The sequence below is a fragment of the Phaethon aethereus genome, assembly GCF_964289735.1.
Source record: "Phaethon aethereus genome assembly, chromosome: 5".
NCBI classification, from domain to species: domain Eukaryota; kingdom Metazoa; phylum Chordata; class Aves; order Phaethontiformes; family Phaethontidae; genus Phaethon; species Phaethon aethereus.
The window spans coordinates 55,216,594-55,241,753 of NC_138579.1; the positions used below are offsets into that span (position 1 = coordinate 55,216,594).

The window sequence follows — 25,160 nt, forward strand, 5'->3', positions numbered from 1 at the left end:
TTGATGCAAGTTTGTTTCTTCTCTCTAGACTACTACATTGAGACCAATTCAAATTATTTGTTTTACAAGTACCCATATTGTATGCAAAAGAGGAAGAATATTTTCAAGTATATTAAAAACTATTAAAAAGCACTAATTCTGTTAAAGTACTTACAAATATGAATAAATAAATAGCAAGATGAACAACTAAGTCTCAAATATGACACCCCCTTCAATGAAGTAAAATTACTTCAATTCAATTCGTTTTACTGAGATAATAAATATGACATTTAAAGCTGCTCAAGCACTAGTTCAATTTGTAGGTTGCAAGAAACATTAAAAAAGAGGGGAGGGAACTAGCAAAAAAGTCATATTGCTCTATCTGTTTCAGCTATCATACATGTAATCCATTTACTTTAGTTTCTTAGCACATTGCTATTTCACAATTTTCAATGTTTTAACAAGAAAATGGATAAACCTCACTTGGTAGTCTGGACTATTCCCCTATGCATAGGGCAAAAGGCTCTAAAGGCCTACTGACATACTTAGCTACAGTGTACCAACGGCTGTAGAGTGTGCTTTATTTAAACCTCATATTTCCCAAATGCATTGAAGTTGCCACTGTACATGTTAAGCAATAAAGAAAAGTTAGTGAAAGTCATGCATTTTAAAACAAATTAATTTTAAGCATTGTTAATAAGATTGTGCTGCAGCGATGGAATATCCTGAACTGCAGGCCAGGTATCCAAGTATTTGTTACAAGTTGTTCAAATATCACTTCCAAGTGGTATTTCCTTATTACTGTTGTTTGCATTCAGCAGGTTGGTTGGAATCTTTCTGTATAAGAGGGAAAAAGGAAAAAAAACCCACACAGTTAAAAATCAAAGTTACATCAAGAAAGTACTTCAACAAATAAAGTGGCTATGCAGTTTTGAATTAGCTAGAGATCATTAGCAGGTACAAAAAAGCCACATGTAAACTCAAGCATCCAAAAAGCAGTCACTGTATTTATTCAGTTCCACCCCCACCCCCAACGACTTGGTACCCCATATTTTTAATCTACATTTGTGCTCTTTACAGTCCTTCCAGGAGGCCAAGGCTCTAACAAGAGAGCAAACCACCTCCTACTCCCCCTGACCAGAGGCTCGATTTGACTTTCAGTTCCTGTTGAAACAGTTTAACAATAAACCACCACCTCCTCACTAACTCTGAGGAGGGAGGAAGGCAGGGAAGGTAGGCTGCTTATTCTGCAGCACGTTCGAGTTTTTCCTTAGAAGCCTTGCCCTTTCTGCTAAGGTGATAAAAATGTAATTAATGTGTTGATTTCTTCTAGGTTCTGCATCAGCAGCAGGTAACTATTCAACAGTTTAACACTGGGCAAGAAGTCCACATGTTAATCTGAATATGTAAAAGTAGAATCACCTTCATTAGGTAGTAAAACAACTTCCCCTTTGGCAAAAGGAAGTGTATTTGGGAAGGAGAACAAGTACTCAAACAGCTAAGAACTTCAGGTTTTACACTGCACTCCTTGCTTTTTTGTTGTAAAGTACAATTGTTAGAAAGCAGGAGTACTTATTCAATGTGCTTCCTGTTTGCCTTTTTTTTTTTAATAATAAACTATATTAAGAACGGTAAAGAGAGAGAAGCAGTCACAAAAACCTGCTGAATTCTAGTAAAGAAAAAAACAGGTATTAACATGACACCTTGAATGTCACTGACCACAAAATAAAGTGTTTCTTAGTAACTATCCGAAAGAAAATGTTGTAAAAGAAGCAAACATGCAAGAATTCATTATACATCAAGTGACCATGAGCTAAGACAACTTAAACATTGTGCATGTGGTGAGAAAGAACAGGTGCAACCAAGAGTCCTTATCTTAAGTTTTGCCCTTGATAATCTGCTCTAAACCCACACCGTTTTTCTCTTCCTCACCTAAAATGCTTTGGGATTATAGCAGTCACTATCATTCCCACTGAAAGTCTGAATTAAAGTCTCTTTTGCACAGATCTGCCAAAGACCTTTCAGACTTCTCCCTTGTGGTTTTCCTCCCCCACCAGATCTGGCGAACTTCAACTTCATACTCTCTCATCTGCCTGGGGTTCCAAATAACACTGATGTGAATTAATTTTCATTGATCTGGGACTAAATACAGCATGAACTTCTTCCTGAAAAGAGGGGTATGTTTATACAGAACAAAAAATTAGCATTCTCTCACTCAAAAAAAAATCTGACTGCCACTGGTAATACATTGCATGCTATCCCTTCTCCCATAGTGGCAGGCAAAAACCAGCAACATTTTTATCAAAAAGCTTTCCAAAAGTATCCATTTTTCTTGTAACTGCTTTGTATTTGAACATGGCCACAGAGTAATGCACAGCATCACTTCCCCTCTCCCATGCATTCTGGCTAAGAGCCATAATAATCAAGTAACAAAACTGTTATTTAGAAAGTACTTAAAAATCTTTCCATCTCCCTCCTTCCTTCATGTTCACCTGTTATATTTATATCAGACACACTTGGGTTGACCACTGTAACCACTCCAGCCAAATTTTAATGATCAGTCAAACCCCTTGTTATATTTTAATAAACTTCAATCTTTTCTTTACACTTGTCTTTATTTCTGTAAACATTTAAACCATATTATTGTATAGAAATCTTTATCCTGTAAAAACTGAGTGACAGAGATTACAAAGTTCCTTCTTAAGGGCCTTTCGGTGTTGATTACTGCTATCAAACAAAAAAAAGTTTAAGTGATTCTCCTATCTGAGTCAGTTGTTGGAGAATTTTGAGAGAAACACTGCTAGTTTATGCTATTTTTAGATATGCCCTCAACTGTAAGCTACCTTGACCGTATATATAAAATGTTTAAGCAGGGCATAAGTAAGAAGGCAGTATCTCAGATCCAGGTTCCAACATAATCAATTTTCTTCTACCATTTCAATAGCACGCACTGCTCTAGCTAAGCCAGCCAGCACATGAGCTCCATATTGCCTTCAGTTACCCATTAGCCTCACAAAAAGCATCTCACAGTCTAACCTTGAGATGACAACAGCACAGGTGGATGACCACAATTTTCTTCAAGTTACAGCTGCCCCATCAGGCACACGCATATTGAAATGCATCTCTGGCGTCTAATGGCTCCTGTAAGATCAGGGACCAGACGCAAAGCTGCGAGTGTGACTGAGATACTACATCCATACTCCCTCACGCAAGGCTATTAAGCTTGAGCCTGCTCTTCCCACAGTGCCCAGACTGTTGGTGACATTTGGTCAGCCAACCACTACCAATCCATTTACTGGCCTTAGACAGGCCCTGCGCTATTTATTTCCCCATTCTAGAAAGTTTTCTGTTCATGCTGTATTTCCCTAAATTAACTTCTAAGATATCTTGGGAAATGGTGATGAAGTACATCAGCCAGGCAATAAAGACCAGAAAGACTTTAATTGACAGAGGAGGAAATGCATCTTATTTTAAAATAAATTTAGCAGCAAACACATGTACTAAAGTTCACTACAGTGCTAGAGACGAGTAAGCATTATTCTTGTAATGAAGAGATTCTCTATAGTAGTCATGAGCAATGACTTAAGTTCACGTAAGGAGTTGCAGGATTTTTTTAGTTTTTACTAATAATATTTACTTAGCCTATGCAAGGAGTTTAAACTACTTTGGGCCTTTGATCCCAGTTTGAGACACTGTTCCAATGGAGATATGCAAGCTAAATATGAGAGACTCCCACCTATTTTTTCTCTTTTGCTAACAAGCATCAATATAAAGCTTTTTTCCTGCTGCCTCTTATTCATGGCATCACTTGCTCAGAACAAAAAAAAACCCCAAACTCTTCCTACAATGGACATGTACATTCTTCTTCTGGCATTTGATTACCTAGAACAATGCAAGAAACTCAAGCTAATTAGCTTACGTATGGACCACTTGCTCAGACATCAGCAGTTACATCAGCTAAACTGCATCAGCTGCTTATGGACACAGAGGACCTGCATCAAGCGTAAAGAGGGAATTTCACCTAAAATTTGCAGGATCACAGGGATAAAATGGAGAAGAAAAGCAGGTCTGAAATAATATTGCTTCCATGGCTTTCATACATACAGCCCACTGCTTCTACCCGTCCAATTAATCTGGGGTCCTAGAGGACAGGGGCGTAAGTCCAAAGTATTCATACCATTTATTTTTGCAATTTAATCCTTTCAAACCAGATCTTTTCACATAAAGTTACTGCTGAAACACACACGGAATTTCTATTAATCTTCAATGTTTAAACAGATTAGGCAGGATATTCTCCTAGGTGACTTAAGAACAATCAAGTCTTTACCTCCTTACTTTCACAAATCCCTTTTTGGGAAGTTTCCTATCTGCTAAAGTAGCTGTGCAGGCAGACTTTGCTGCCAACAGTGGGATCAACGCAGGCAGTAGGCACTAAAGCGGATGTCCTTCCATCTTCTATGGAAGAAAGCCCTTCCATACTTCAAATGTCTTATCATGAAATAGTCGTTAGGGGTCCTAAAGCTAACCCTTATCTTTGTTCATTTTCTAATTCATGTTATTGAATGAGAAAAAGCAAGGATATCAAATATATACATGAGAAGTAAACTCAGAGCTAACTGGAGCTAAGCAAGCAAGTGGTCTGAACTGCCTCCTCCACAACTGGACAGAATGCTTCAAAGGTTCTGAAAATGAATTTGCTGCTAACAGGCCCTTCTGCCACTGTTACTTAAAAGACAGACTAAGCACCTTTAAGCATGTGCAGCCTCTCCGCACAGCAGCTTTTTAGTTCATAATTCAAAACAGTATTCTGTACTATCTTGTCAGCTACTTCTTGTCAGCTCTATTCAAGCATAGCCTTAGAAATGTGAAATAAAAGGGAGCTAAAGGAACATGGCATGCAAGCAGATAGAGAAATATACTAGAAAAATGAGCTACATTATCTGTTTTTGTAGCATCTTCTGAAGTCACTTCAAATCATCTGACTGCTCAGTCTTCCAAGGCCACAACTTATATATAGCCTAAGTGCTTTGTGTAAGAGATGATAATGACCTGGTTCTAACCGAACAACTCAAATGTAACTTAAAACTGACAGGAGTGAGAGGAAGGAAGAACGAAAAGTTAACAAAGCAGAAAGTGTTGACATTTATGTAGCAAATTTAGTACAACAATACAGGAGGTGGTAATATGAAAATGACTGAAGAGGAAAATTTGTATTTGAAAGGAGAACAGACCACAGAACAACATTTTTTTGTGTACATTAAAAGGAAAACTATTCTAAGATGTAAGAAAAGCAGAGGAGGGGAAATTAAAAGCAAAGAAGGGCAGGGGACCGGGAGAAACAGGACCAGAAAATGTGATGAACAGATGGAGGAATGGAAAACAGGATTAGGGTATGTGTCTTAAAAGACAAAAAACCAGAATTCCAAGTTGACTTGAAAAACTGAAAACTGAAGCCAGTGGCTGACAACTTTTAATTGTAAGAAGGGAAGGCAGCTGTGTATCAGATTGCAGCAGGGCAACGTATAAGCTGTTGTGACAAACAGATGTTCTACTACTGCAGGTGAATAAACACTGCAAGTAAGTTGAGGCAGGGTGGCTGGCTTCTCAAAGCATATCAGATTGAAAATAAAAACACCAACACAACAAAACACAGCTCAATCTTGAGTTTAAGAAGGGCATTATCTATGTAGAGAGGGAATGAGTTGGAAAGATTACAACTCCTAAGTAACCAAAGGAGAAAAAAAAAAGATACAAGTCTAAAATACAGAGGAAAAATATGGAGCCTGTTGCAGGCATTGTTCTCTATGATGCAAAGCATGAAAGTTGAAGTATGACAGTATACAAGAGGGAACTTTCTCTTTCTTCTTTTAAATAGACAGATGAGCAGAAGAGCAATACTATTCAGAATCATGAGAGCTCAAAAAAAGGAAAAAAAGGCCTCTAAAAGCGACTGCCTTTGTCAGGCAGCATAAGTAAGAATAATGTTGGAAAAGACATACTAAGTAAGCCGATGACATACAAGAGTTCAAAAGGAAAAGAGGAGATATTTAAGAAATAACTTAAGTACACTAGAAACAGTAAAGAGATGCAACATCAAATCAGAAACAAGGAAAAAGTAAAGTCTGACAAGTCTCAGTATCTTTTATCATGTGTATATAAAATACAGTTTTGACTGCTACAAAGGCAAAGCAGAAGTTGTGCCAGGAATACAGAGAGGTCATTCTGAAAAATCTAATTTAATTATATGATTTAAAGGCATTCATCTTTATACATATTTCTTTCTATTTTTTACAAATAAAACCTGAACTCTGAAGTCACCATTCCCCCATTTCTCTTCCCCATAGAAGGAAAAAACAAAAAACAAAACAGAAAATCCTAGAAAACAAACTACATTGCATGGCTACAAATGGGAGTCTTGGAAGTTAGGTATGAATGGAATTCCACCTTACCTAGAAATGTATGAATGATAAACAGACTTAAATTACACCTAAATGGGAAAAAATTGAAAGGAACTGTCAGCATGAATGAAAAGTGAAATGTACAAAATAATACAGGAAGCAATAACTATACCTTCCAAGAAAACCTACCACATCCTTTAAAAGGATATTTTATACTTAGCACACATATTTCTGACTCAGAACTAACATTTTGTTTCTCAGCTGTCCCATTTTTTCCCATTACAGGTACAGCACTGCATTTTCATCCTGTAGAACAGAGTCAGAGTACTCACTTCTGCCACTCTAATCCTGTTTGATCAATCTTTCCACAAGACAGACTTTTAGTATACAGTATTCCTCATTAAAGAAAACAAGCTCAATTCTTGATAGGGTCACAAAAAGCATTTCCTAGTGATATGGTGATGTATATAAAACTCTACATTAGAACAGTGACATGTTAAGCTGCTGTTAAGACTTTCATCCAAAGATCAAGCAGTTTTGCATGCCCTTCACTTTTTCATCTGCGCCTTTATAAAAAAAACTAAAAGTTGATGTTTTAAGAGCTAAATGAATGCAAGTCTGTCATCACTGTCTTCGTTTCACTAAATGTAAGCATTAACTTTACCATGACTGAAGGATTTAAAAAAGAAAAAACCTATCAGAAGAAGCACTAACCCTTAAGGCTGAATTTTGAACCAGGTCTTGTGAACATTAAAATTCAAAGTTGAGGACTAACTTTTTTGACTTCTAGCTGAGTACAGACATGTGGAGTCTAACCTGCAGCCATCAGGACAACCAAAAAGAACAATTCTAATAAAAAGAAAATAAATGAACAAGCTAGTTGAGACTTGTCAGACTAACTCGAAGTTGAAGTCCAGCCACAGAAGATTTGAAATAAGACCTTTCTAAAGGAAAAATATGTATCATTATTTTACAGAGATGCCATTAAGTAGTAAAGGCACACAGTTCAGAAATTATCTTTTTCTTGGTGCAAGTTGGAAATTAAAACCTACATTTTCTCAATTTATGGAAACATTATCTTTTAAGAGCAAATTGAGTGCTGAAGAAGATTAAAACATTGCAGACAGAAGGTAGGGTGGTTTTTGGTTTTTAATAATTTAATCTTTTCACAAACTATTATAAACTTAGTTACATTGCTCATGATTATAGTCTGCATTACAACTAAGCACACATAAATCCTTACCTTAGGATCAGTCTCTGCATCTTCCTCCTCTTCTCCCTCCTCTTCCCCTTCCAACTCCTATGACAAAATAGAGATAAACTAACAAAAATTAAAACAGGTTAAAAGTGCAACTTTTTGTAATGGAGAAAAAACAAAATAGCAAATTATATTATCATTGTATTCCAGAGTGTTTCAGATGTCAACATTAAAACTACTTGGGCTGACTTAAAAGAATTCAGCATCTTTAAAATCTCAAAGCAAAACCTTTAAAAGAAGATTTAAAACATACATTTAAGAGATTCATCATGGCTTAAGGCAACCTTCCTACATAAGTTGCTGTAGTCTCCCAATTTTTTCACTTCTACCTGACCTATTATTTGGAACTTTACAGTTATGGTAGTAAACGTATATTTCTAATTTTGTTCGTTGTTTTGACCTCCTTCCAAAGAGTTTCTGTTTATTTGGATTATGTATTACTGCACAGGATTTTGCAGTATTTTTGCACTCTGTTGGTACACACGCCTACATCCAAGTAGTAACATCTGGCACTGGAGACAGATTAAAAATACATGTACAACTTCTATCAAGACCCAGCTTAAAAAATAAGGAAATGTTTAGTCACTCAACAGCCTAAGTCCAAAAGTCTGTATTGCAACTTGCAAAGAGAGGAAAAAGACTGCATGCTGAAGGCTGCCAGCTCACATTAAACCACCAGCTCCATAGCTTCCGATGCACTCTGCTATGGTGAACTTGATGACAGTCAGGTTATCTACCTTTAACCAATTAGCAAGACCACCACAGTAAAAGCAGCAAAATAAAAATATAGTTACCCGTGAAGGCTATTAGTTCATTTAAGTGTGGTATCTTTTAGTGCTTTTGTGCAAAACCTTTCACGGTATGTTTGTATTCATACAACACTACAGTAAACGGACCAGAGCTCTTGGAATACTAGAGATTCCAGCTGGAATTAAGCCTTTATCCTGAGCAGTTGCTAGGTCTCCCGTTTTTACTTTACATTTAGCAAAGCCCAGACTTCAAGCTTATGACAACTAAAAGCTGACAGCTGAATTCCACTACTGCCTAAGTAACAGATATTTTAAAATAAGATTGAAGGTTCTTATCATGCAGCACTCAAGGAAAAAAAGCTCGTCTTTAAATTTGACTCATGCCAGAAAGCAGCCTTTAAAATACTAGAAAAAAAATGGATAAGTGTTCTTGCAGAAACTACTTTTGCGAAGCAGAAAAACAGCCAGGAACACTGAACTCTTTTGGAAAGTATCATACACAAGAACATTTATGAAGAACTGTTTTCTGCTCCATATAGTACTATCTCTGGAACTGGAACGCAGTAGGTAATCAGCTATCTATAAAAGATACAGTATGCATCTCACCTCCTCTTCACCTTCTTCACCTTCTTCAAACTGAAAAACAAACCCAAGGTTTTATTAGCTCTGCTAATATTTGCATAAAATCTTCTGCAGTAACAGGTCTAGCATATTCAAATGCAGTAACTGAAACTAAGGCCCTTCCAGAGGCAAAAATTAACAACTCATAGCAAGTTCAATGATTCTTTCCTATTCCCAAGTAATAGGAAACGCTTCAGGCTTTTTGTTAGTATGTATTATAATTACATGAGACTAGTCTAATCAGAAAAGAAAGACAATGTTTCTATCTACATGGCGACTAATAAACAAAATTCTGATAGCATACATACGTTATCATCATCCTCTATAGCTTCCCCAGTGAAATAAAGCACAGCACGAGGGACTATCCTTTCACGGAAGAAGTGCCCGATTTCAAAATCTGCTGCTAAAGTAAACTCTGAATCTTCATCCTGTAAAACAGTCAGTTTGAATTTTCTACTAAAAACAGATGTGCTACACAGAGTAGCAAACTAAAGTATTTCAAAATTACAGGTTTGAGAAACATCACACACACTGTCATCAACATCAACCTTCAGGTCAGAGGTTCTTTCAGTACACTTAATTTTGTAACAATAAAAGAAATACTGCAAATCTAAATCCAGATTTACAGAACTGAGATTTACTTTAAGAGTTTCCTACCTTTTACATACAGGCTACTGGCCTGCTGAAACACCTTCCATTAAAAAGGCTCATACAGACTTTGCTGGTTCCAACACTCGACGTTACAGACCACTTGACGTTGTTCAGACTGCTTCAGATTGATTTTTTTAAAAAAAAATCATGTACCAGCCACGCAGTAGTGCCGAGTGGCTAGAGAAAATAATGACCTTTTCTCAACAATGATCATTATAGATGTATAGGATCAGCAAGATGTGTAACAGCAAACTGTCAGTGGATTACTTGGAGAAGTCAACAGTGTATTTCATTTTATCAGGATGACACTCCACTTTGATAAAACCAAAAATAACGATAAACCCCCCCCAGAACTTAATGAAAAGAACCCGAATAGTCACTATAGAGATATTTAGTAAAAAAGGTACGGCAAAGAGCAATTGTGCAATTTCAGAAATGTAAACTTACCAATGACTCTCCATCACCAGATGCTGCAAAAAGACAACAGTAAATTTAAGAAAAGTTGGTATAGTCGGTATATCTATATATCTATATCTCAGTATTCAAGATGACAGTATAAATAAAGACCTTCTCATGCCAGAAAACACTGGGGTATATAAAGTCTTCAGAAGCTAACTTTTAAATCTTTAAAGACACTTCAGATTTATCCTAAATTAAACCCATAGAAATTGCACTTGCAAGAATTTTATGTGCTGTAATAAGAGCATCAAAGCTGCCATTTTGATGTAAAAGATTTTTGCACAGGTAATATGTTTCCTACAAGGATGAGTTCTGAAGGCATGCAGATCACACTTCTCCCCTCAAAGAGCAACACATTTTGTATCTATATTAATGCTATAATTACAATAAATTAATTTTGCTAGAGCATGACAAAACCTCCCCTCTCCCCAAACACAAATGCTATCAAGTAGATTAACATTTTGTCATGGATTTGCAAAGCAGTGTTGAGAAGAGGTCTGTTAACCATAACCGCTAAAGAAGAGGGTGGGGTTCTTTTGTTTGTTTAAAAAAGAACAAAACAACAGCAATACAACCCCCCAAAAAACAGATTTCTCTCCTCTACTCAGGTGCCATGGTACTGTGTACTGATCCTACCGTGAAAGTGATAATTTGGCTCAGTCTGTTCTCAAGCTGAAAACGCAACTATCAACTGCCAGCAGATGTCATAGTCTTATCTTTCTTATGCAGCTACCTCCAGAGTATGTCCTTTTAAGTATTTAAAAAAACCCAACAATATAAAACCATCACAAGGCAAACAAATCTCCATCCCTTTCTGAAAGCAGCAACTACTTGTAACCAGAAAAAAAAAAAGTTGTTTAACTTAAAGAACATTTCTCTATCAAACAAACTCCAACTTTGGAAATACTTATCACTTGTTTCTTGTCCCCATGTACACAGGGGTTTCCAGTGGTATTTAGAAGGGACAGATAGTTCATAATAGCCTATAACTGAATCAAGAACTAATGTCCATTTTGTTTGGTAGATCTCTGAAGTCCAAAGTAAAATGCTTCTTCCATCCATGTTGGGGGGGTGGAGGGAAGAGTACAATGGGAGATGTATCAAGAAGAAATAATGATTTTGGAATCCATCTAAATTATGTTAGCTATGTATTCACATACTTAAAACTAGATAACTAGGAAAATTAGGAAGGTATGTATGGAGCATTAGGGATCACCAATTAACCACAGAAGAAACCACTGGAAGTTCCATCACTTAACACAAAGGTTTAAATGAAACCTACATGCTAGAATGTGCAACACCGGAAGCGATTTCTTTCGCATATTAGAAACCTCAAATTGATGCATGGAGCCATCCTGTGGTAAAACAAGTCAAATCCTTTAGGAAATTCCACGAGACTCTTTCCATACTATGAATCCTGTTTACACAGCACACCTAATGGCCAAATTCTACAGAACAATGTCAGAATGAAATGATCTGTTTGGATGGGCTGCAGTTTGCTATCTTTCTCTAGTAAGAAGCAAATATACAATGCAGCAGCATAAATAGTTTGTAGGTTTAAGTTGTATAAATACAAATATATATAAATAAAGCACAATACATTTTAAGAATCCTAAGTTCTCAATTTCCAAACTTACCCTTTATTGGACTGAAGAAGTTAAAAAAAGAATCATTAGGTACTTGTTTAGTAATTGTCCGAACTGTGCCTCGTCCCTTGTGTTTCTGTTTTTTCTTGATTGTTTTAACTGTAACATTTTTTCCTTTCTTCCAGTCAATAGTACACCTAGAGATATGTGGGGAAACAGCATTTTAACCCAAGTGAAAATAAGGAACTGAGCATTAGAGCAACAAACATCAAGGCAAAGATGGCTTATCATTCTCCAGATAAAGCTAGTTTTGCACACACTGGCAACTGAATGAAATTAAAATGAAATGAAAAAGCTAAATAGTTTGTCTTCAGAGTAGTCACTGCCCCACCCATACTTTTAATATATCTTTGCCCCAACTACTGGAGTTTTGTAACCAAGGGCATGATTAAACTATCCAGCAATATCTCAACAGTTGAGAATTATTCTTTCAACAGTTGGACCAGTAGAAAACAATACGTTACGTCCTCTCAATATAGGCCAAGGCAGTGTCCAGTTACCCTAAAAATAAATGCACAAAGAGTGGCCAAGGAGGGGCACATTTTAGCTCTCTGAAGAGCAGTGCTCAGACTGACTTGGCAGTCAAGTACAGAAAGCTAGCAAGAGCTTACTTTTCAGTTCCTTTCTGCTACTGTGCAGACACTTTTATCTCAATTAAAAGTCCTTGTCCATCCACCTGTAGTTTTACCCAAAACTACAGGTGGCAGAGAATGAATGGTAAACACAGCTAGTTCTCTTCTAATGGAAATAATGGTGTCACAGTAATCCTCAAGTGCCTTAAAATATAAACGGTCAAAGTCAACAGTTTTATAGTTAACTTGTATGAAGAGTCACAGAAAAAATTTCTCCTGCTCTATTTATTCCAGTACCTATAACGTTCATCAGGAAACATGAACCGAAATCAAAGTTTTGACATACCAGCAATTTTAGAAAGGGATTCCTCCTCTGTAAGACTTAAACAGAAAACATTTTGCTGGAATTAACTAAAGTTTTCTTCAAAATGGACTAGCCTTTTACTTAGGCACAGCTTTCACTAAACATGCAAATAGATCTTTTGCCTCACTGCAGGTGAGCACTCAACTTGGAAGCCAACATGTAGCGCTAAAAGCCAAAAAGTTTTGAGTTTATCAAGGTGTCTTCAAGAAAGCAAGTGTTCAGCATTTCTTAAGTGTTAGTTTAAAAAAAACCAAACACAAACAAAAACCACCCCACCACCTCAAAAACCTCTCCCCAAACCCCCAAAACACATCCATGAAGGGGGACACACGCACCAAAACACACAACAAAAAAACACCACAAAGCTGAAAAGAATAACATACAAAAACATTTTTCAGCTGAGTCAGCTCTGCTCTGGTGTGGCACTGAATATAGGTTATAGAGCAGAGATCACTGATGGGAAGAGAAAGGATTAGGTTAGACAGAATGACCTTTTACCCAAACAAAAACTCTTAATATGGTGTCCAGCTCACTAGACTTTCAGAACAGAGATGAGAATTCACCATCCCACAGTTCGTTTCTGAACACATTTTGCCAAAAAAGTTGCTGTATTAGCCATAACTGCCAGAACCAAACTGCACGGCCCGTATGTTCCAGCCTCAAAACAGGCTGAAAGAACAGATCATACATATGGCCAATTCCTGCCACATACAAAAGTACTGCTGGAATAAAAATTGCTGAGGGGATGAGCAAGAGTCCAAGAGAGTCTAGGGCTACTTATCAGAGTGAGGACAGGGGTGTATGAAGTGTAATGACTAAAATGAAATTACCCAGTATCTGGAAATAAATGGTTTGTTACCTCATTAGTAATCTATTAGGTGTAAGATTTAAAATGCACACTATGTTAAAATGTATCTATATCTATATATCTGCTATTTCTGCATGCTGAGGTCACCATCACCATCCCTACAAACATTCCTGCGTTTTAAGTCAGAAAAAATAATTATTTAAAATCTATTTTATCTTCATCAATCATTATCACAGTAAGAGAAAACAGCAACTGGAAAATACAGACTATTACTTCAGAAGGTTTTTTGAATTTCAAGTTTTCCTTACCCCTCACAATCAACTATTTCAGGTCCTTCAAATGAAAAGGGATCTGTCTTGTCTGGCTCCGACTTCATCTTGTATGTTTTTGTCAGGACTGAATTAGAAAAGTAGTCATTGGGCCCAAAGTGGAACTCTAATGAGAAAGACTGGAAGAAAGTTCCATTATAATTTTACGTTACCACTAATTTTTATCTTTGAAATACTGCATCAGCAGAATTACCATTAATCAAATGCTGAACACAGGAAAAAATAAGAATTTGATGGCAAACATATCTTTCAAACTACAGCAGAAGCACGACATGAAGAATGTCAAACAATTCTGAACATGCACAAAGCTAGAACAACCTTGACTAGTATTAACATTCAAATGATAATCAGGCAATTACTACATTTCATTCACCTTTACATATAGAAATGCTGTCTTAAAAGCAACCTTAGAAATAAGTACTTTGAGAAAAGTCTTAGTTTCATTTTCTGTGGAAGCCTAGTCATCATCCCTTGACAAGGGATGATGAAGTTGTTATTCTGAAGTCATTCTGACATCAGAATAACACTATTGGGTTCTGCTACTCCCCCCACTCTGATCATTCAATGTCATGATCTCGAGAGACTGAAACAGACTTTATTTCTAATTTAAAAAAATTTTTATTGCAGAAGTCTGTTTTTAAACAGTGCACTCCAGAGGGTTTTCTTCCATTTGATAATAGAAAATTCCGCAGAAGAACACTGACTTCATAAACTGAAGTCTAAGATTATACATGTCTTAATAGGTTACAGCCTGATGAAGGTGTTTCTGCTTATGTTTGAGCCTCCTGTGGCACCTGAAAATTGTCTGTAGAAATTCAGTTTCTTACATGGAGAACAAAAGGCCGTTACTGAAAACTGCAGTATACACAATGCATCAATCTTCAAATCAGTAAAGCTTTCAAAAACTGCTTGCACAATGCTATATATACCCACTCTGCACTCAGGATCAACTATAAACTATTTAAAAGTAAAGCAAAATTCAAACTGGAACAGAGGAAACAAAAGATTTTCAGCAGCACTGCTTTAGTTACTTGAAGGGGGAAAAACATCTGCAGGTCAGTTCAAGAACACAGAAGGGTTGCAAGTTAAAAGCCCCAACATCACCACACCTACTGCACAGCCACAGCACGTGTAATAGTTACCTTAAATATTTTATTTACTCCCCCAGCAAGACACCATAAGAATGAGACCTAACATGCATACAAAACAGACTAGATAATTGCCAAAAACACTAGTCTTGAATTTACTTCCGCAGGCATTCTTCCAACTCAGGCCAGAAAATGGTCTGTTATCACCCAGGTCTGCCCTGCCATTCTCTTTTTGAAGGCCCACCATGTGCAGGCAGGATAAGTAACTGAGGACAACAGGCTGTTCATCAAAGATATTTCTCTCTCACTCATCTCCCACAGGCTCCTTAGTCTTTCTAAGACCCCATGAATCTCCTCACATGACTGAAATCTGGAAAAAGAGTGGTCAAGGAGTGATGAAGACTGATGGCAACAGCAGCCTTCGCAACTCACATGCTCACAGTTTAAGGAGAGGAAACCACTGGGAACCAGATGTGCACTGGAATATCAGTGTTGGCTTCACATAGCCTATTTCAGCTTTACTTCCATTTTAAAGCAATTCAAGACAGCTAGTATGTGGTTTGGAGGGTGTCTTCAGCTAAGGCAAATCTCTCTCTGGCAAACACGCTCAGGAGAAGAGTTACAAACTTAGCTTATCCACTACCAGTGAATAACGTTTGTACCCAAATAATCCCACAAACCATCACTGGGGTTATAAATAGGGAAACAGTGGCACTACTTAACGTGCAGGATCCCAAGGACCAGCGAGACAAAAATAGCTGCAGACTGCATTTCGGTATTTCATTCTATACCTGCTAATTAGGAGACAATGAGAAGAAGCTTCAAGTTTCACATACTATTTGAAGTGTTGTAATAACCTTCCCAGTAGTCTTTAGACATCTTTGCTTTTGATATCAGCTTACTTTTGTAGCACGTATTTCCAGATTTTCCCTGTAGTATAAGATGTTCTCATGAAGTTAAAAAAAAAGAACTTCCTTATTTTAAGCTACTTAAGTTATACCTGGATGAATATGCTAGCTAAGGATCCCGATGTCCAAATAGATGTATCAAGTAGAAATTATATTTATACAAACATATGTAAGTTTATTCATATCATTATAAACAAACAAAAGCAAATAGTAAGGGAATAACACTTCATGCAGATAAAAGTTTATATACACAGGCTATAGCAAACAGAACTCTGAAGCACCATTACTGTAGCCAGGTCAATCTACTTCTGGAGGACCATAACCACAATTAATCACTTTGGGTCAGTGGTAAATCAGAACATTCCTAACTATCATGTATTTCTTTTTAGTGGCAAAACCTAAATCCCCAGCAGAATTAGTGTATTTATTACACACTGGTTATGTGAACTTTTTCCAGTACAAAGCTACCACTGCTGCACCCATTCTCGATAGCCAGAGAATTTCAGACAAGACAATCACACACAACTGGATAACAGGTTTCACTCAAGGAGTTAGGAATGCATCCTTTTGTTTCCAAATACAGAAGGGACATGGAATTTGTCAGCCTTCCATTATTGGATTTCATGTAGCACTGGAATGGAACCTATTCACAGAAATATGCTGTCAAGAGGTTACGAACAGTGCAGGACAAGATAAATCCATTGATGTTTTAAAAGTGGTTCTTCAACTTAAGGTACTGTAAAACAAAGTTGAATGAGAAGACAAAAATGCTGTAGGCAAAACACAACTCTTCCCAAATCATCCAAATGCGTCAAGATAAAAACCACCAGCTTTTTAGAATACTTTATTTGTGCTTAAACAATTAATTTTCTTCATAAAACTCATACCGTCTCCTTCAGCCCTAGCAATATTTAGGAACTTAATTCCCAGTTATTCTGTCTGTACTACTTCCCTTGCCTATTATCAGCTCAAGTGTTTTGGTACTAATAGGAAAAAACCAATGAGGACTAAAAAAAACCACCACCTTTGCTTCAGCTGTTATTAACCTTTAAAAGGTATTTTGAGAAAGTCCATCTTTCTTATGTGAGTCTTCAGTGAAGCATTTCTTGCATTTATTTTAGACTTTGTCAAAAGACTGTAATTCCATAAGACAAAACAAAAAATACCACATGCAAGGAAAAAGTCGGAAGGATGTGTAGGCTCAAACCCCATCCTTCTCCCTGCCTCCTCCTCAAAAGGAGTCAAGGAATAAGTATAGTCTGCATGAATTAAATAAGCAACAGAAAAACTTATTTGACAAACACAGTATCCGTTTCTGTACATCGAACTTAAACAAGACAACAACTTGCAAAAAAAGGCAAAGGTGTACTTTAAAAATTACTCATTAGGTACACTTTTAAAAGACTATCCAATACATTTTTCTATTCTTTTTAATAGGCGCAGTATTCATCATGATTGTTTTTGATTAATATAGTAAGAAGCACCCAGAAGTTTTTTTCCACAATTCATTTTCAAACCAAAAGCAGCCATATAACTCTATTAGCAAGAGTACCTAACTTGGAATTTGATAGAGAAAAAGCGAAAACTAGACAGAATTGAGCCAGAATTTTAATCTAGAAACTACAATGATGTCAGAGAGGTCCAGGCTAAGGATGAACAAGCAAAGGGTCAGGAAAGCTGAAGATAAATCTTTAAAAGGCAAGGCATGAAGACATTAGCTGAGAAAGAAACCCACCACACACATTCCAGATGAAGGGAATGGAATGAAAATTTTGAAATGCTGTTTGCTTCATTACTACAAACTCCATGAGAAACAACGAAAGAAAACTCACCATAGGCTGTCCGGGTTCAGAAAACTTAACTTTAATATCCTGCAGATGTTTCAAGATTGGTTCATCATATTCCTAAGTAGTGAAAAAAGAAATTCCCATTCAGCAGATAGTATTTAGAAAAACAAAATTCTAACCCAGCTTGCTTGTTCAATCTGTTCTTAAGAAAGAACCAAACCTTGTCATTATTCAACAATTTCAGGTAAAGTTGACCTGGACCCAAATTTCTTAATCGTAGTTGCAAATACCACATGCCAAATTCTCAGTCATTAGGTTTTGTCTTCAGTAAATAAAGCTGCTACCATGCTAGGCTGCATGAACATTACTGAAAATGAAATAACTTCATTCAGGATATTTATTGCTGGTGAGATTCACAGAAAAATACGCTTCAGGGAATTCTTCCGTAACAGCATTAAAAGCAATGAATATAACTCAGGGCAAAACTACATAAGCTATTTATCACAAATTCAACTCATCTGTGGGTATACTTATAATATCCTTTCAAAAATAATCCTTTATGGACTAAATTAACAAAACTACAGGGGAACAGCTGTTGTAAGCAGCACATAAACTTGCATTTTAGTATCTACAAAGGTTGTTACAAGATAGTGTCTTAAACAAGCCACACAGCAATTAGTAGTTTGGGTCAGCTGTTCTGCTTGTCCATCATTAGCCTTTCAAGCATCTTCAGGAATAATATTAGGGATTCTGACTCAAAGATTTGGTGCTTCAAAAACATTCCACAAGCACTCACTATCAATTGGAAAAAGTAACAATTAATTTACACATGACAGAAGTTATTCTTTTCAGAGAAGAAACTTACTTGTACTAATTCACTTAGCATATCTACGTTCCTAAAGATAGTAAACCAGAAGTCAGGAATTCCTTTGACATTTGTCTCTTCTGCTTCTGCTTTTTCTTCTATTACCACTACATTTTTCAGGTCTCCCTGTGAAACAAATACAGAAACATTTAAGAAATTAAATCACGACTTCTTAATGTATTTAATAAGCAGAGGCAGATGTATAAAACATTTGCTTCTGAAGCTGTGTTTAAGGAACATTTAAAATTTACAGTTTTTTCTCTGTAAATTAAGAGACAAAAAGTTTATTTACAAAACTAAACATATATAGATTTAATTCAGATTTACTTTCAACTCATTTGGAATTCTTCTGTGCGAAGACTAAATAGACTGAGTGGCAATTTCACTGACTTGACAAACAGGAATAATTAAAGCCACATTTCTATCCTTCTACAAACAGGAGGAAAAAAAAAAAAAATCAATCCCATTTTTCTATTCATCTCATTCCTGTAGCTTCATGTGCCATTTACAGTGTCTCATCTAAAAATTTAAAATTTAACTTTGCCCTCTGAAATACTGTTTTAACTTCACAATTTTGCAGAATACTTGGTAAGTTAGTTTTTATGGTTATTTTTCATTACTACACTGTCTTCAATTATTAATCTTTTGTGAAACAGGATTCCCTATACCTAACTGATGTCAAATGTTATAAAAAACAAGAATGACTAAGTCACTTCATTCTTCCCCCGCCCCGCCCACCCACAAAAAAGAAAGTCCCAGTATGAATTAGTTGTATTGCACCTTTCCCTTTAAACCACTAGATAGCAGCAAATATATAAGATCTTCTGAACAGCAGCTACTTGGGTTATGACTAGCCAAGCATATGAAGCAGCAGCTTACTTGCCATCTAGACATGTTTCTGATCTTTTAATTGCATGGAACAAGGCCTTTCAATACTGTATTCACACAAAGCCTGACAAACCTTTTTTGCTTACACACATGGAGTATTGCATCATGATAAATCTCATGGGATCAGTAAAAACAGAGAACAATTAGCTTTGTATACAGAACAGTGTTCAAAGGAAACTGAAGGAAAGTGGGCAAAGGAAAAAAATGCAAAGAAAACCTGACAGAATGGCAAACACAGCATTATAAGTAGGTCACTTCTCTGAGAAAAAGCAGCAAGCCATGAGTCTACATCTCCAAAAATGATAATAGGATAGTAAAGGCAACCTACAGATTATATTATCCCTCCTAGATCTAGATAGCTCCTACTCAATACACAAGTAGGAATCCACTAGCCAGCACATTTTATTAGGTCCATTCCATATTATGACTAGGTAACATGTGCGTCTAATTTGTATTCATGAAAGTGAAAGTTAATTATGTCCCCCAAAATAAAGGGGACAGGCAGACAAACAGCCAGCCTTCTATTACCTTGGGGTATCATGTAGCACTGGAATGGAACCCATTATCAGAAAGATACTGTTAACAGGTTACGAACAGTGCCAACAAAGGGAACTTTTCAATTCACTCAAGTTACAAACTCGAAAAAAGGCTAAACTGAAAGTTTAAAAGCTTTCACTGGACATAACAGCATATGCATCGCAAGTGCACATTACTGATAAAACCTTTATTTCCAAAAGAAGAGTTTTTCCAATCAAAAACACTGTATTAACTCTGACAATCCAATATATCTGTAGTTCATTACCCAGCTTGTACTCACAGCTAGTTTTTCTTCTTCCTCATTTTCACTGTGCCATTCTGCCTCTGCATCTGTGGGTTCAGCTTCCCCATTAATAAACTCTCTTCTCTGTGTTAGAAAAATCAAGCATGTAATTAAGATGTAAAATTACATATACGCAAACAGAACTGACTCAGTTAGAAGACAGATTATACACATAGTCTTCCCACCTTATCGAAGAGAGGCTGATAGAGTGCTGCATATTTTCTCTCTAAATCATGTACTTCTTCGTAGAATTTAGCTTCTATATGGGCACATTTCACCTGGAGCTGTTTCAAGGCATCAATTCTTCTTTTCACTGCTTTCGGTAAACTAAAAGCCAAACAATTCTTTAAGGTTAAAAGTTAGTTGCCTCAGCATTATTTAACATATCACTGTGAAACAGGTTGCTTATAATGAAATGCAATTTTAAAACAAAAACATACATATTTCTTCAAAACCTATTTCAAAAAGTTGAAAGAATCCTCTCCTACCCAAGTTGTTCTGAAAGGTATTATCTTCTGTTCCATTCCCTGTTCTACCCTCCCCATGTAGTTCAGAGATCTGAAATTAACACCTTTGTTTACACCTAAACTTTGAGACTAGAGTTGTGCTGATCCATCTATGAAAAGTAAGAACTGTGCATTCTACTGGGGAAAGTATTGATTCATGGTTCATACCTAAAAAAGTACACACTGCCCTTCTCTACTTTAAATTACTAAGCATTTATGTATAGTCAGGTAAAAAGAACTTTTTATTGCATTTACAGTTTTTTAAGAGGTCTATCAGCTATTCCCAGTCAAGAAATAAAAGCACAAATATCTACTAAAGGCAAAATTTTAAAGTTTAAGTCTACTCAACAGTTAATATAAAACTAAGCTTCAAACTAGGGATTTACAAGTCCTGAACTTTCCACTACATCCTGGACAGCAATCTTATAGAAATCAATGCAGCTCACGCCCTGACAGAATAAGGGTCACAGAAGGAAACAAAGGGAGCCAAGGGGAATAATTTCTAACCAAAATAATAACAGCCAAGGAAAATACAGAAGTGGACAACATTTTGCTTGCAACTTTGTGTAAATAAACTAAAACCTGACCCTTCCAGAAGCAGACCACTATAAATCACGGTTTAGTGTCAACCATTTTTCTTAGTGAATAATTTCTTCTAATTTCCCACCTTAATTACATAGTAATAACATTCTATAATTCTTTCAGTCTTTCAAGAATTTTATTATGCCCTGTACTTACGTTTCAATGTAACTTGAAGGAGTAAGTGCTGTGTTGTCAAGACGTTCCTGTAGAGCTGCCAGGACCTGTGGATTTTGCATCACTTGGTCTGCTAGCTTTTCTATGAAAACAGAAACCCACTTTTAAAACAAATCTGAACATATTTATTGTGCTTTTGTCACACTGTATGTCTTACAGTGGTCACAGCAAAAATACTATTTTCTAGATCTCAAATAACACCACTATAGTTAACTAATAACTCAAGCGAAATTACTTCAGGATCACATTTCAGAAAGATAAAATTGGATAATGATAGAAAATGCACCTTTCTCTTTGCAAATACATCAAATCTTTGCTTTCAGAAGCAAGAAGTACATGGATGACATAAGCAAATTTCCTGTCTTCCGTTTTACGTAATAAAGTGCAGAACAGGAATTTCTCTATCCTCCCTCTATATTAGCTGTAGCTTATAAGCCACATATAAATTTGCAAAAGAACCACCACTGAATTTTATTTCCAAGACATGTGTAAAAGTGTCTTCCCTTGAGCCTGAATCCTGAAAGAAACTGAGCAAAACCTTGTGGACTGTACAACAAAGCAGCATAGCACTATGACCATTTCCTTGACAACTACTAATTTTTTACATCAATATACTTTTACAATCTATAAGACTCCTCAGGCAGTCATCACAACAGTTCACAGAAGATAATTTTTATGGGAGGTCAGACCTAAAATGCTTCTGGTTAAGGTGTTAAAAATCCTCACTAATAACCACACAGGTGGTCAGAGTGGGAAGACATTTGCTTTTCAAATATTTCTATTCTTTCTCACTGCTCTTCTCCACAGACATTAAAAAACAATAAATTGCATAGCACACATAAACTTGATGAAGCTTTTATACAGGTAGGTTTGTGTGTTGTTTGTTTGTTTTTGTTGTTTGCTGGGGGCAGGGAGGGTTGCTTTTTCTTAATCCAACTTGGCTATAAGAATTATTCAATGGTGTCTACCAGTTTATAGGTAATTTCCAATTGCCGGTCATAAAGGCTTTCTTAAAAGAAAAAAGTGAGACCAAAAGAACGTTCAGTGACCTGATATGTGAAACATATTTCACACAATTTTTTATAACTTAAAAATTTGCGCATTTGGGTCAAAGTATACAGTTCAAAGGAACTGTAGCTTTTCCACAAACAGAAATATTAATTTGAAAGCATTACTCAGCAGTTATCTCTAGACCTTCCAAATGACAAAAAACTCAAGAGGACATATGATAAAGATGCATTTTTCTACAAACAAGACAGTAAAGAACTAACATACATAAAGCACTGCTCATATTAATAATTACGCTGATCAAGATTACATGATGTTAAAAGCAAGTCTATACAGGCCTTAGTGCAAGTGTCTAGTGGGTTATTTCATGCAATAGTGAAGCATCCTAGTCACAACACATGCAAAAAAAACCTTTCCCTGTTACAAGAATTAGTCTTTATTTTGCTCTTGGCTGCAATAAACATAAAAAACATCAGAAAGTAAACAATTTGCCTAGAAACCATTGCTTTGCCTTCAATAGTGAAGACAGTTGTATTTTTGACTGTAAAGGTTTTGGAACTGTAGATAAAGAAGCTTCAATACACAAGACAATAGGCTTATTCCACCTTTGTAATGTTCCCTACTACTATATATTTCTTACCTTTCTTGTCACTTCCATTTTTAGCAGCCTCCACTGAATCTGAAGGGGTATCTTCTGTTTTACTAAAAGAATTAAAAATGTAATATTTTTATAAAGCAATTTTTTTTTTTGATATGTTGCATTTCAGAACAAAGGTATTCTGAATTTTCAGTGTTTACTACAGGACAAGTTTTATAAACAAGTACGTCACTAAAAGACATGTAGTTATGACTTCAAGCTTCTCAAAACTTAAGATGTTTGGATATGAAACTAGTTCTCGTAAGATGAATAGGCTGCAAAGGAAAGGCAAAAAACCCCCATAACCCACCCAAAACCCCAAAACACTGACAGATAAATTAATCTCATTAAGTGAATGGCTGGCCTTTCATCTGTACTGGGTCAGTCTGGACAGGAAAATGTTATTACTCTTAAGTGAAAATACCAGACACCCTTTTAGTTTAAGTGATGAAGAAAAACATGAGAAAGGATACAGGTAAGAAAGGAAGATAAACAAGTGAGCAAAGCTCTTTGTTTCAAATTTCGATATCAAGCTGTTTGGATTAATAGTAAAAACATTTGCTTCTACTCTAAAAGGAGATGTCCCTATTCTCCCCATCTTCCTCTTGCAATGTCTTCCATCACACTTCCTGGGCTGGAGAAAGAGAGGGCCCAGAATGAGGGCCAGCCAGCAAGCATTCCCCGTGTTCCCTGCCAGTTTATAGGTCACAAAATACAGACTGGCTATTGCTGAAATGAACCCTAACTCAGATACAAAAGGAGAAAAGATATCACATATGCAAATGGGTATTATTAGTTACTGAATAGAGTAGCTTATCCAGCTTACCCTGGCGCACAGTAAGCCTTGAAAGACCAGTATCACATACGTATGCAAACCAATTTAACACCACTGTTAATTGTTCCAAAAACTGCTATAAAAAGTAGAAAATGAAACAGTGCCTTTTGCATGCTTAAATCATACAGATCAGAGAAACACTGAGAATCAATGTTCTCTTCCAAGGCTTTAGAGCATTCAAATATGAACAGTGAAAACAATCAAGACAACACAAATTATGTTAATCAAAGAACAGAATAATTCTGTATCCAATACACTACAATCTCAGCTTTTCTTGTACCAAGTGAGAATTTTGACCTTGCTGTAAAGAAACACAGTCTAGTTAAAAAAAAAATTACCACTTTATTCTTATACAAGTTGTGTAATCCATTCCTCACAGGTAAAAAAAATACTCTCCCATAGAAGACCAGATACACAGTCAGCTCTAACTACCTTGATTTAATTTCAAGAAAACAGTCAAGCATACCTGTTATCTGCCATCTGTGTGCCTGTATCCACCTGCAAGTTGAAATATAGTGTTTAAAAATACCTTAATGGTAATATGTTCACTTCAACAGAAGATGAAAGTAGAACAGGTCATTGTTTAAAATCTCAATATAAATTAACAGCTGCTGGTTTTGCTAAGAAATTCATTATGCATAATCTCTTGCAGTAAAGTAAATAGCTAGTATAATACCCAATCCAAACTGGAACTTGCTCATGGTTTTTAAATAGTCTGTTAGATGCTTTCATTTAACCCTTTAAACTTTTTTTTTTCTGTTAAGTATCCCAGATATTAATCCATTTCTACCAGATCATAAGTCCTCATTCTGAAAGACAAATGTCAGTTTCCTAGACTAGCTCTGCACTCTATTAAAAAAAAAAAAAAATCAAGCCAAAGAGGAAGATATATTAGTTTCTAATTCCTTGACACTATCACAGGAAACAATGAATTTTTAATCTCTGCATATACTATATTACTATGCCTGATCTGAAAACAATGAAAGTTCAAATGAATTACAACAGCTTCAGAATGACTTTTTTCTTATGTCATCTGAGCAGAAAAATATGCCTTACTTGTCTGTAAAATCATGGCTATTTCTGCTCCACTATAATGAATGACAACCTAAAACTGCTGCTAGATAACGAAGAGCAAAACACTGAAGGAAAGAAAATTATTTACTAAGAGAAGGGTTTTTGACAGCAACTACGAAGGCAGAAAACCCTATATAAAGACTTGCCTTAATTT

The 25,160-nt window shown here is 36.1% G+C and overlaps 1 protein-coding gene across 1 annotated transcript; it reads right to left on the reverse strand.

Moving 5' to 3' along the window:
- Positions 1 to 777: 777 nt before the first annotated feature.
- On the reverse strand, positions 778 to 24,424 carry NAP1L4 (nucleosome assembly protein 1 like 4; the record flags this gene model as incomplete). Its single annotated transcript, XM_082000116.1, has 14 exons — positions 24,399 to 24,424; positions 23,101 to 23,162; positions 21,435 to 21,534; positions 20,376 to 20,517; positions 20,188 to 20,274; positions 18,483 to 18,608; positions 17,663 to 17,734; positions 13,814 to 13,953; positions 11,753 to 11,898; positions 10,104 to 10,126; positions 9,314 to 9,433; positions 8,991 to 9,020; positions 7,621 to 7,677; positions 778 to 816 (listed from the first exon to the last, which is right to left on the reverse strand). Exons 1-14 carry the CDS (start codon positions 24,410 to 24,412, stop codon positions 778 to 780), a joined length of 1,158 nt encoding a protein of 385 aa, XP_081856242.1. The 5' UTR covers positions 24,413 to 24,424.
- Between the last annotated feature and the right edge of the window lie 736 nt (positions 24,425 to 25,160).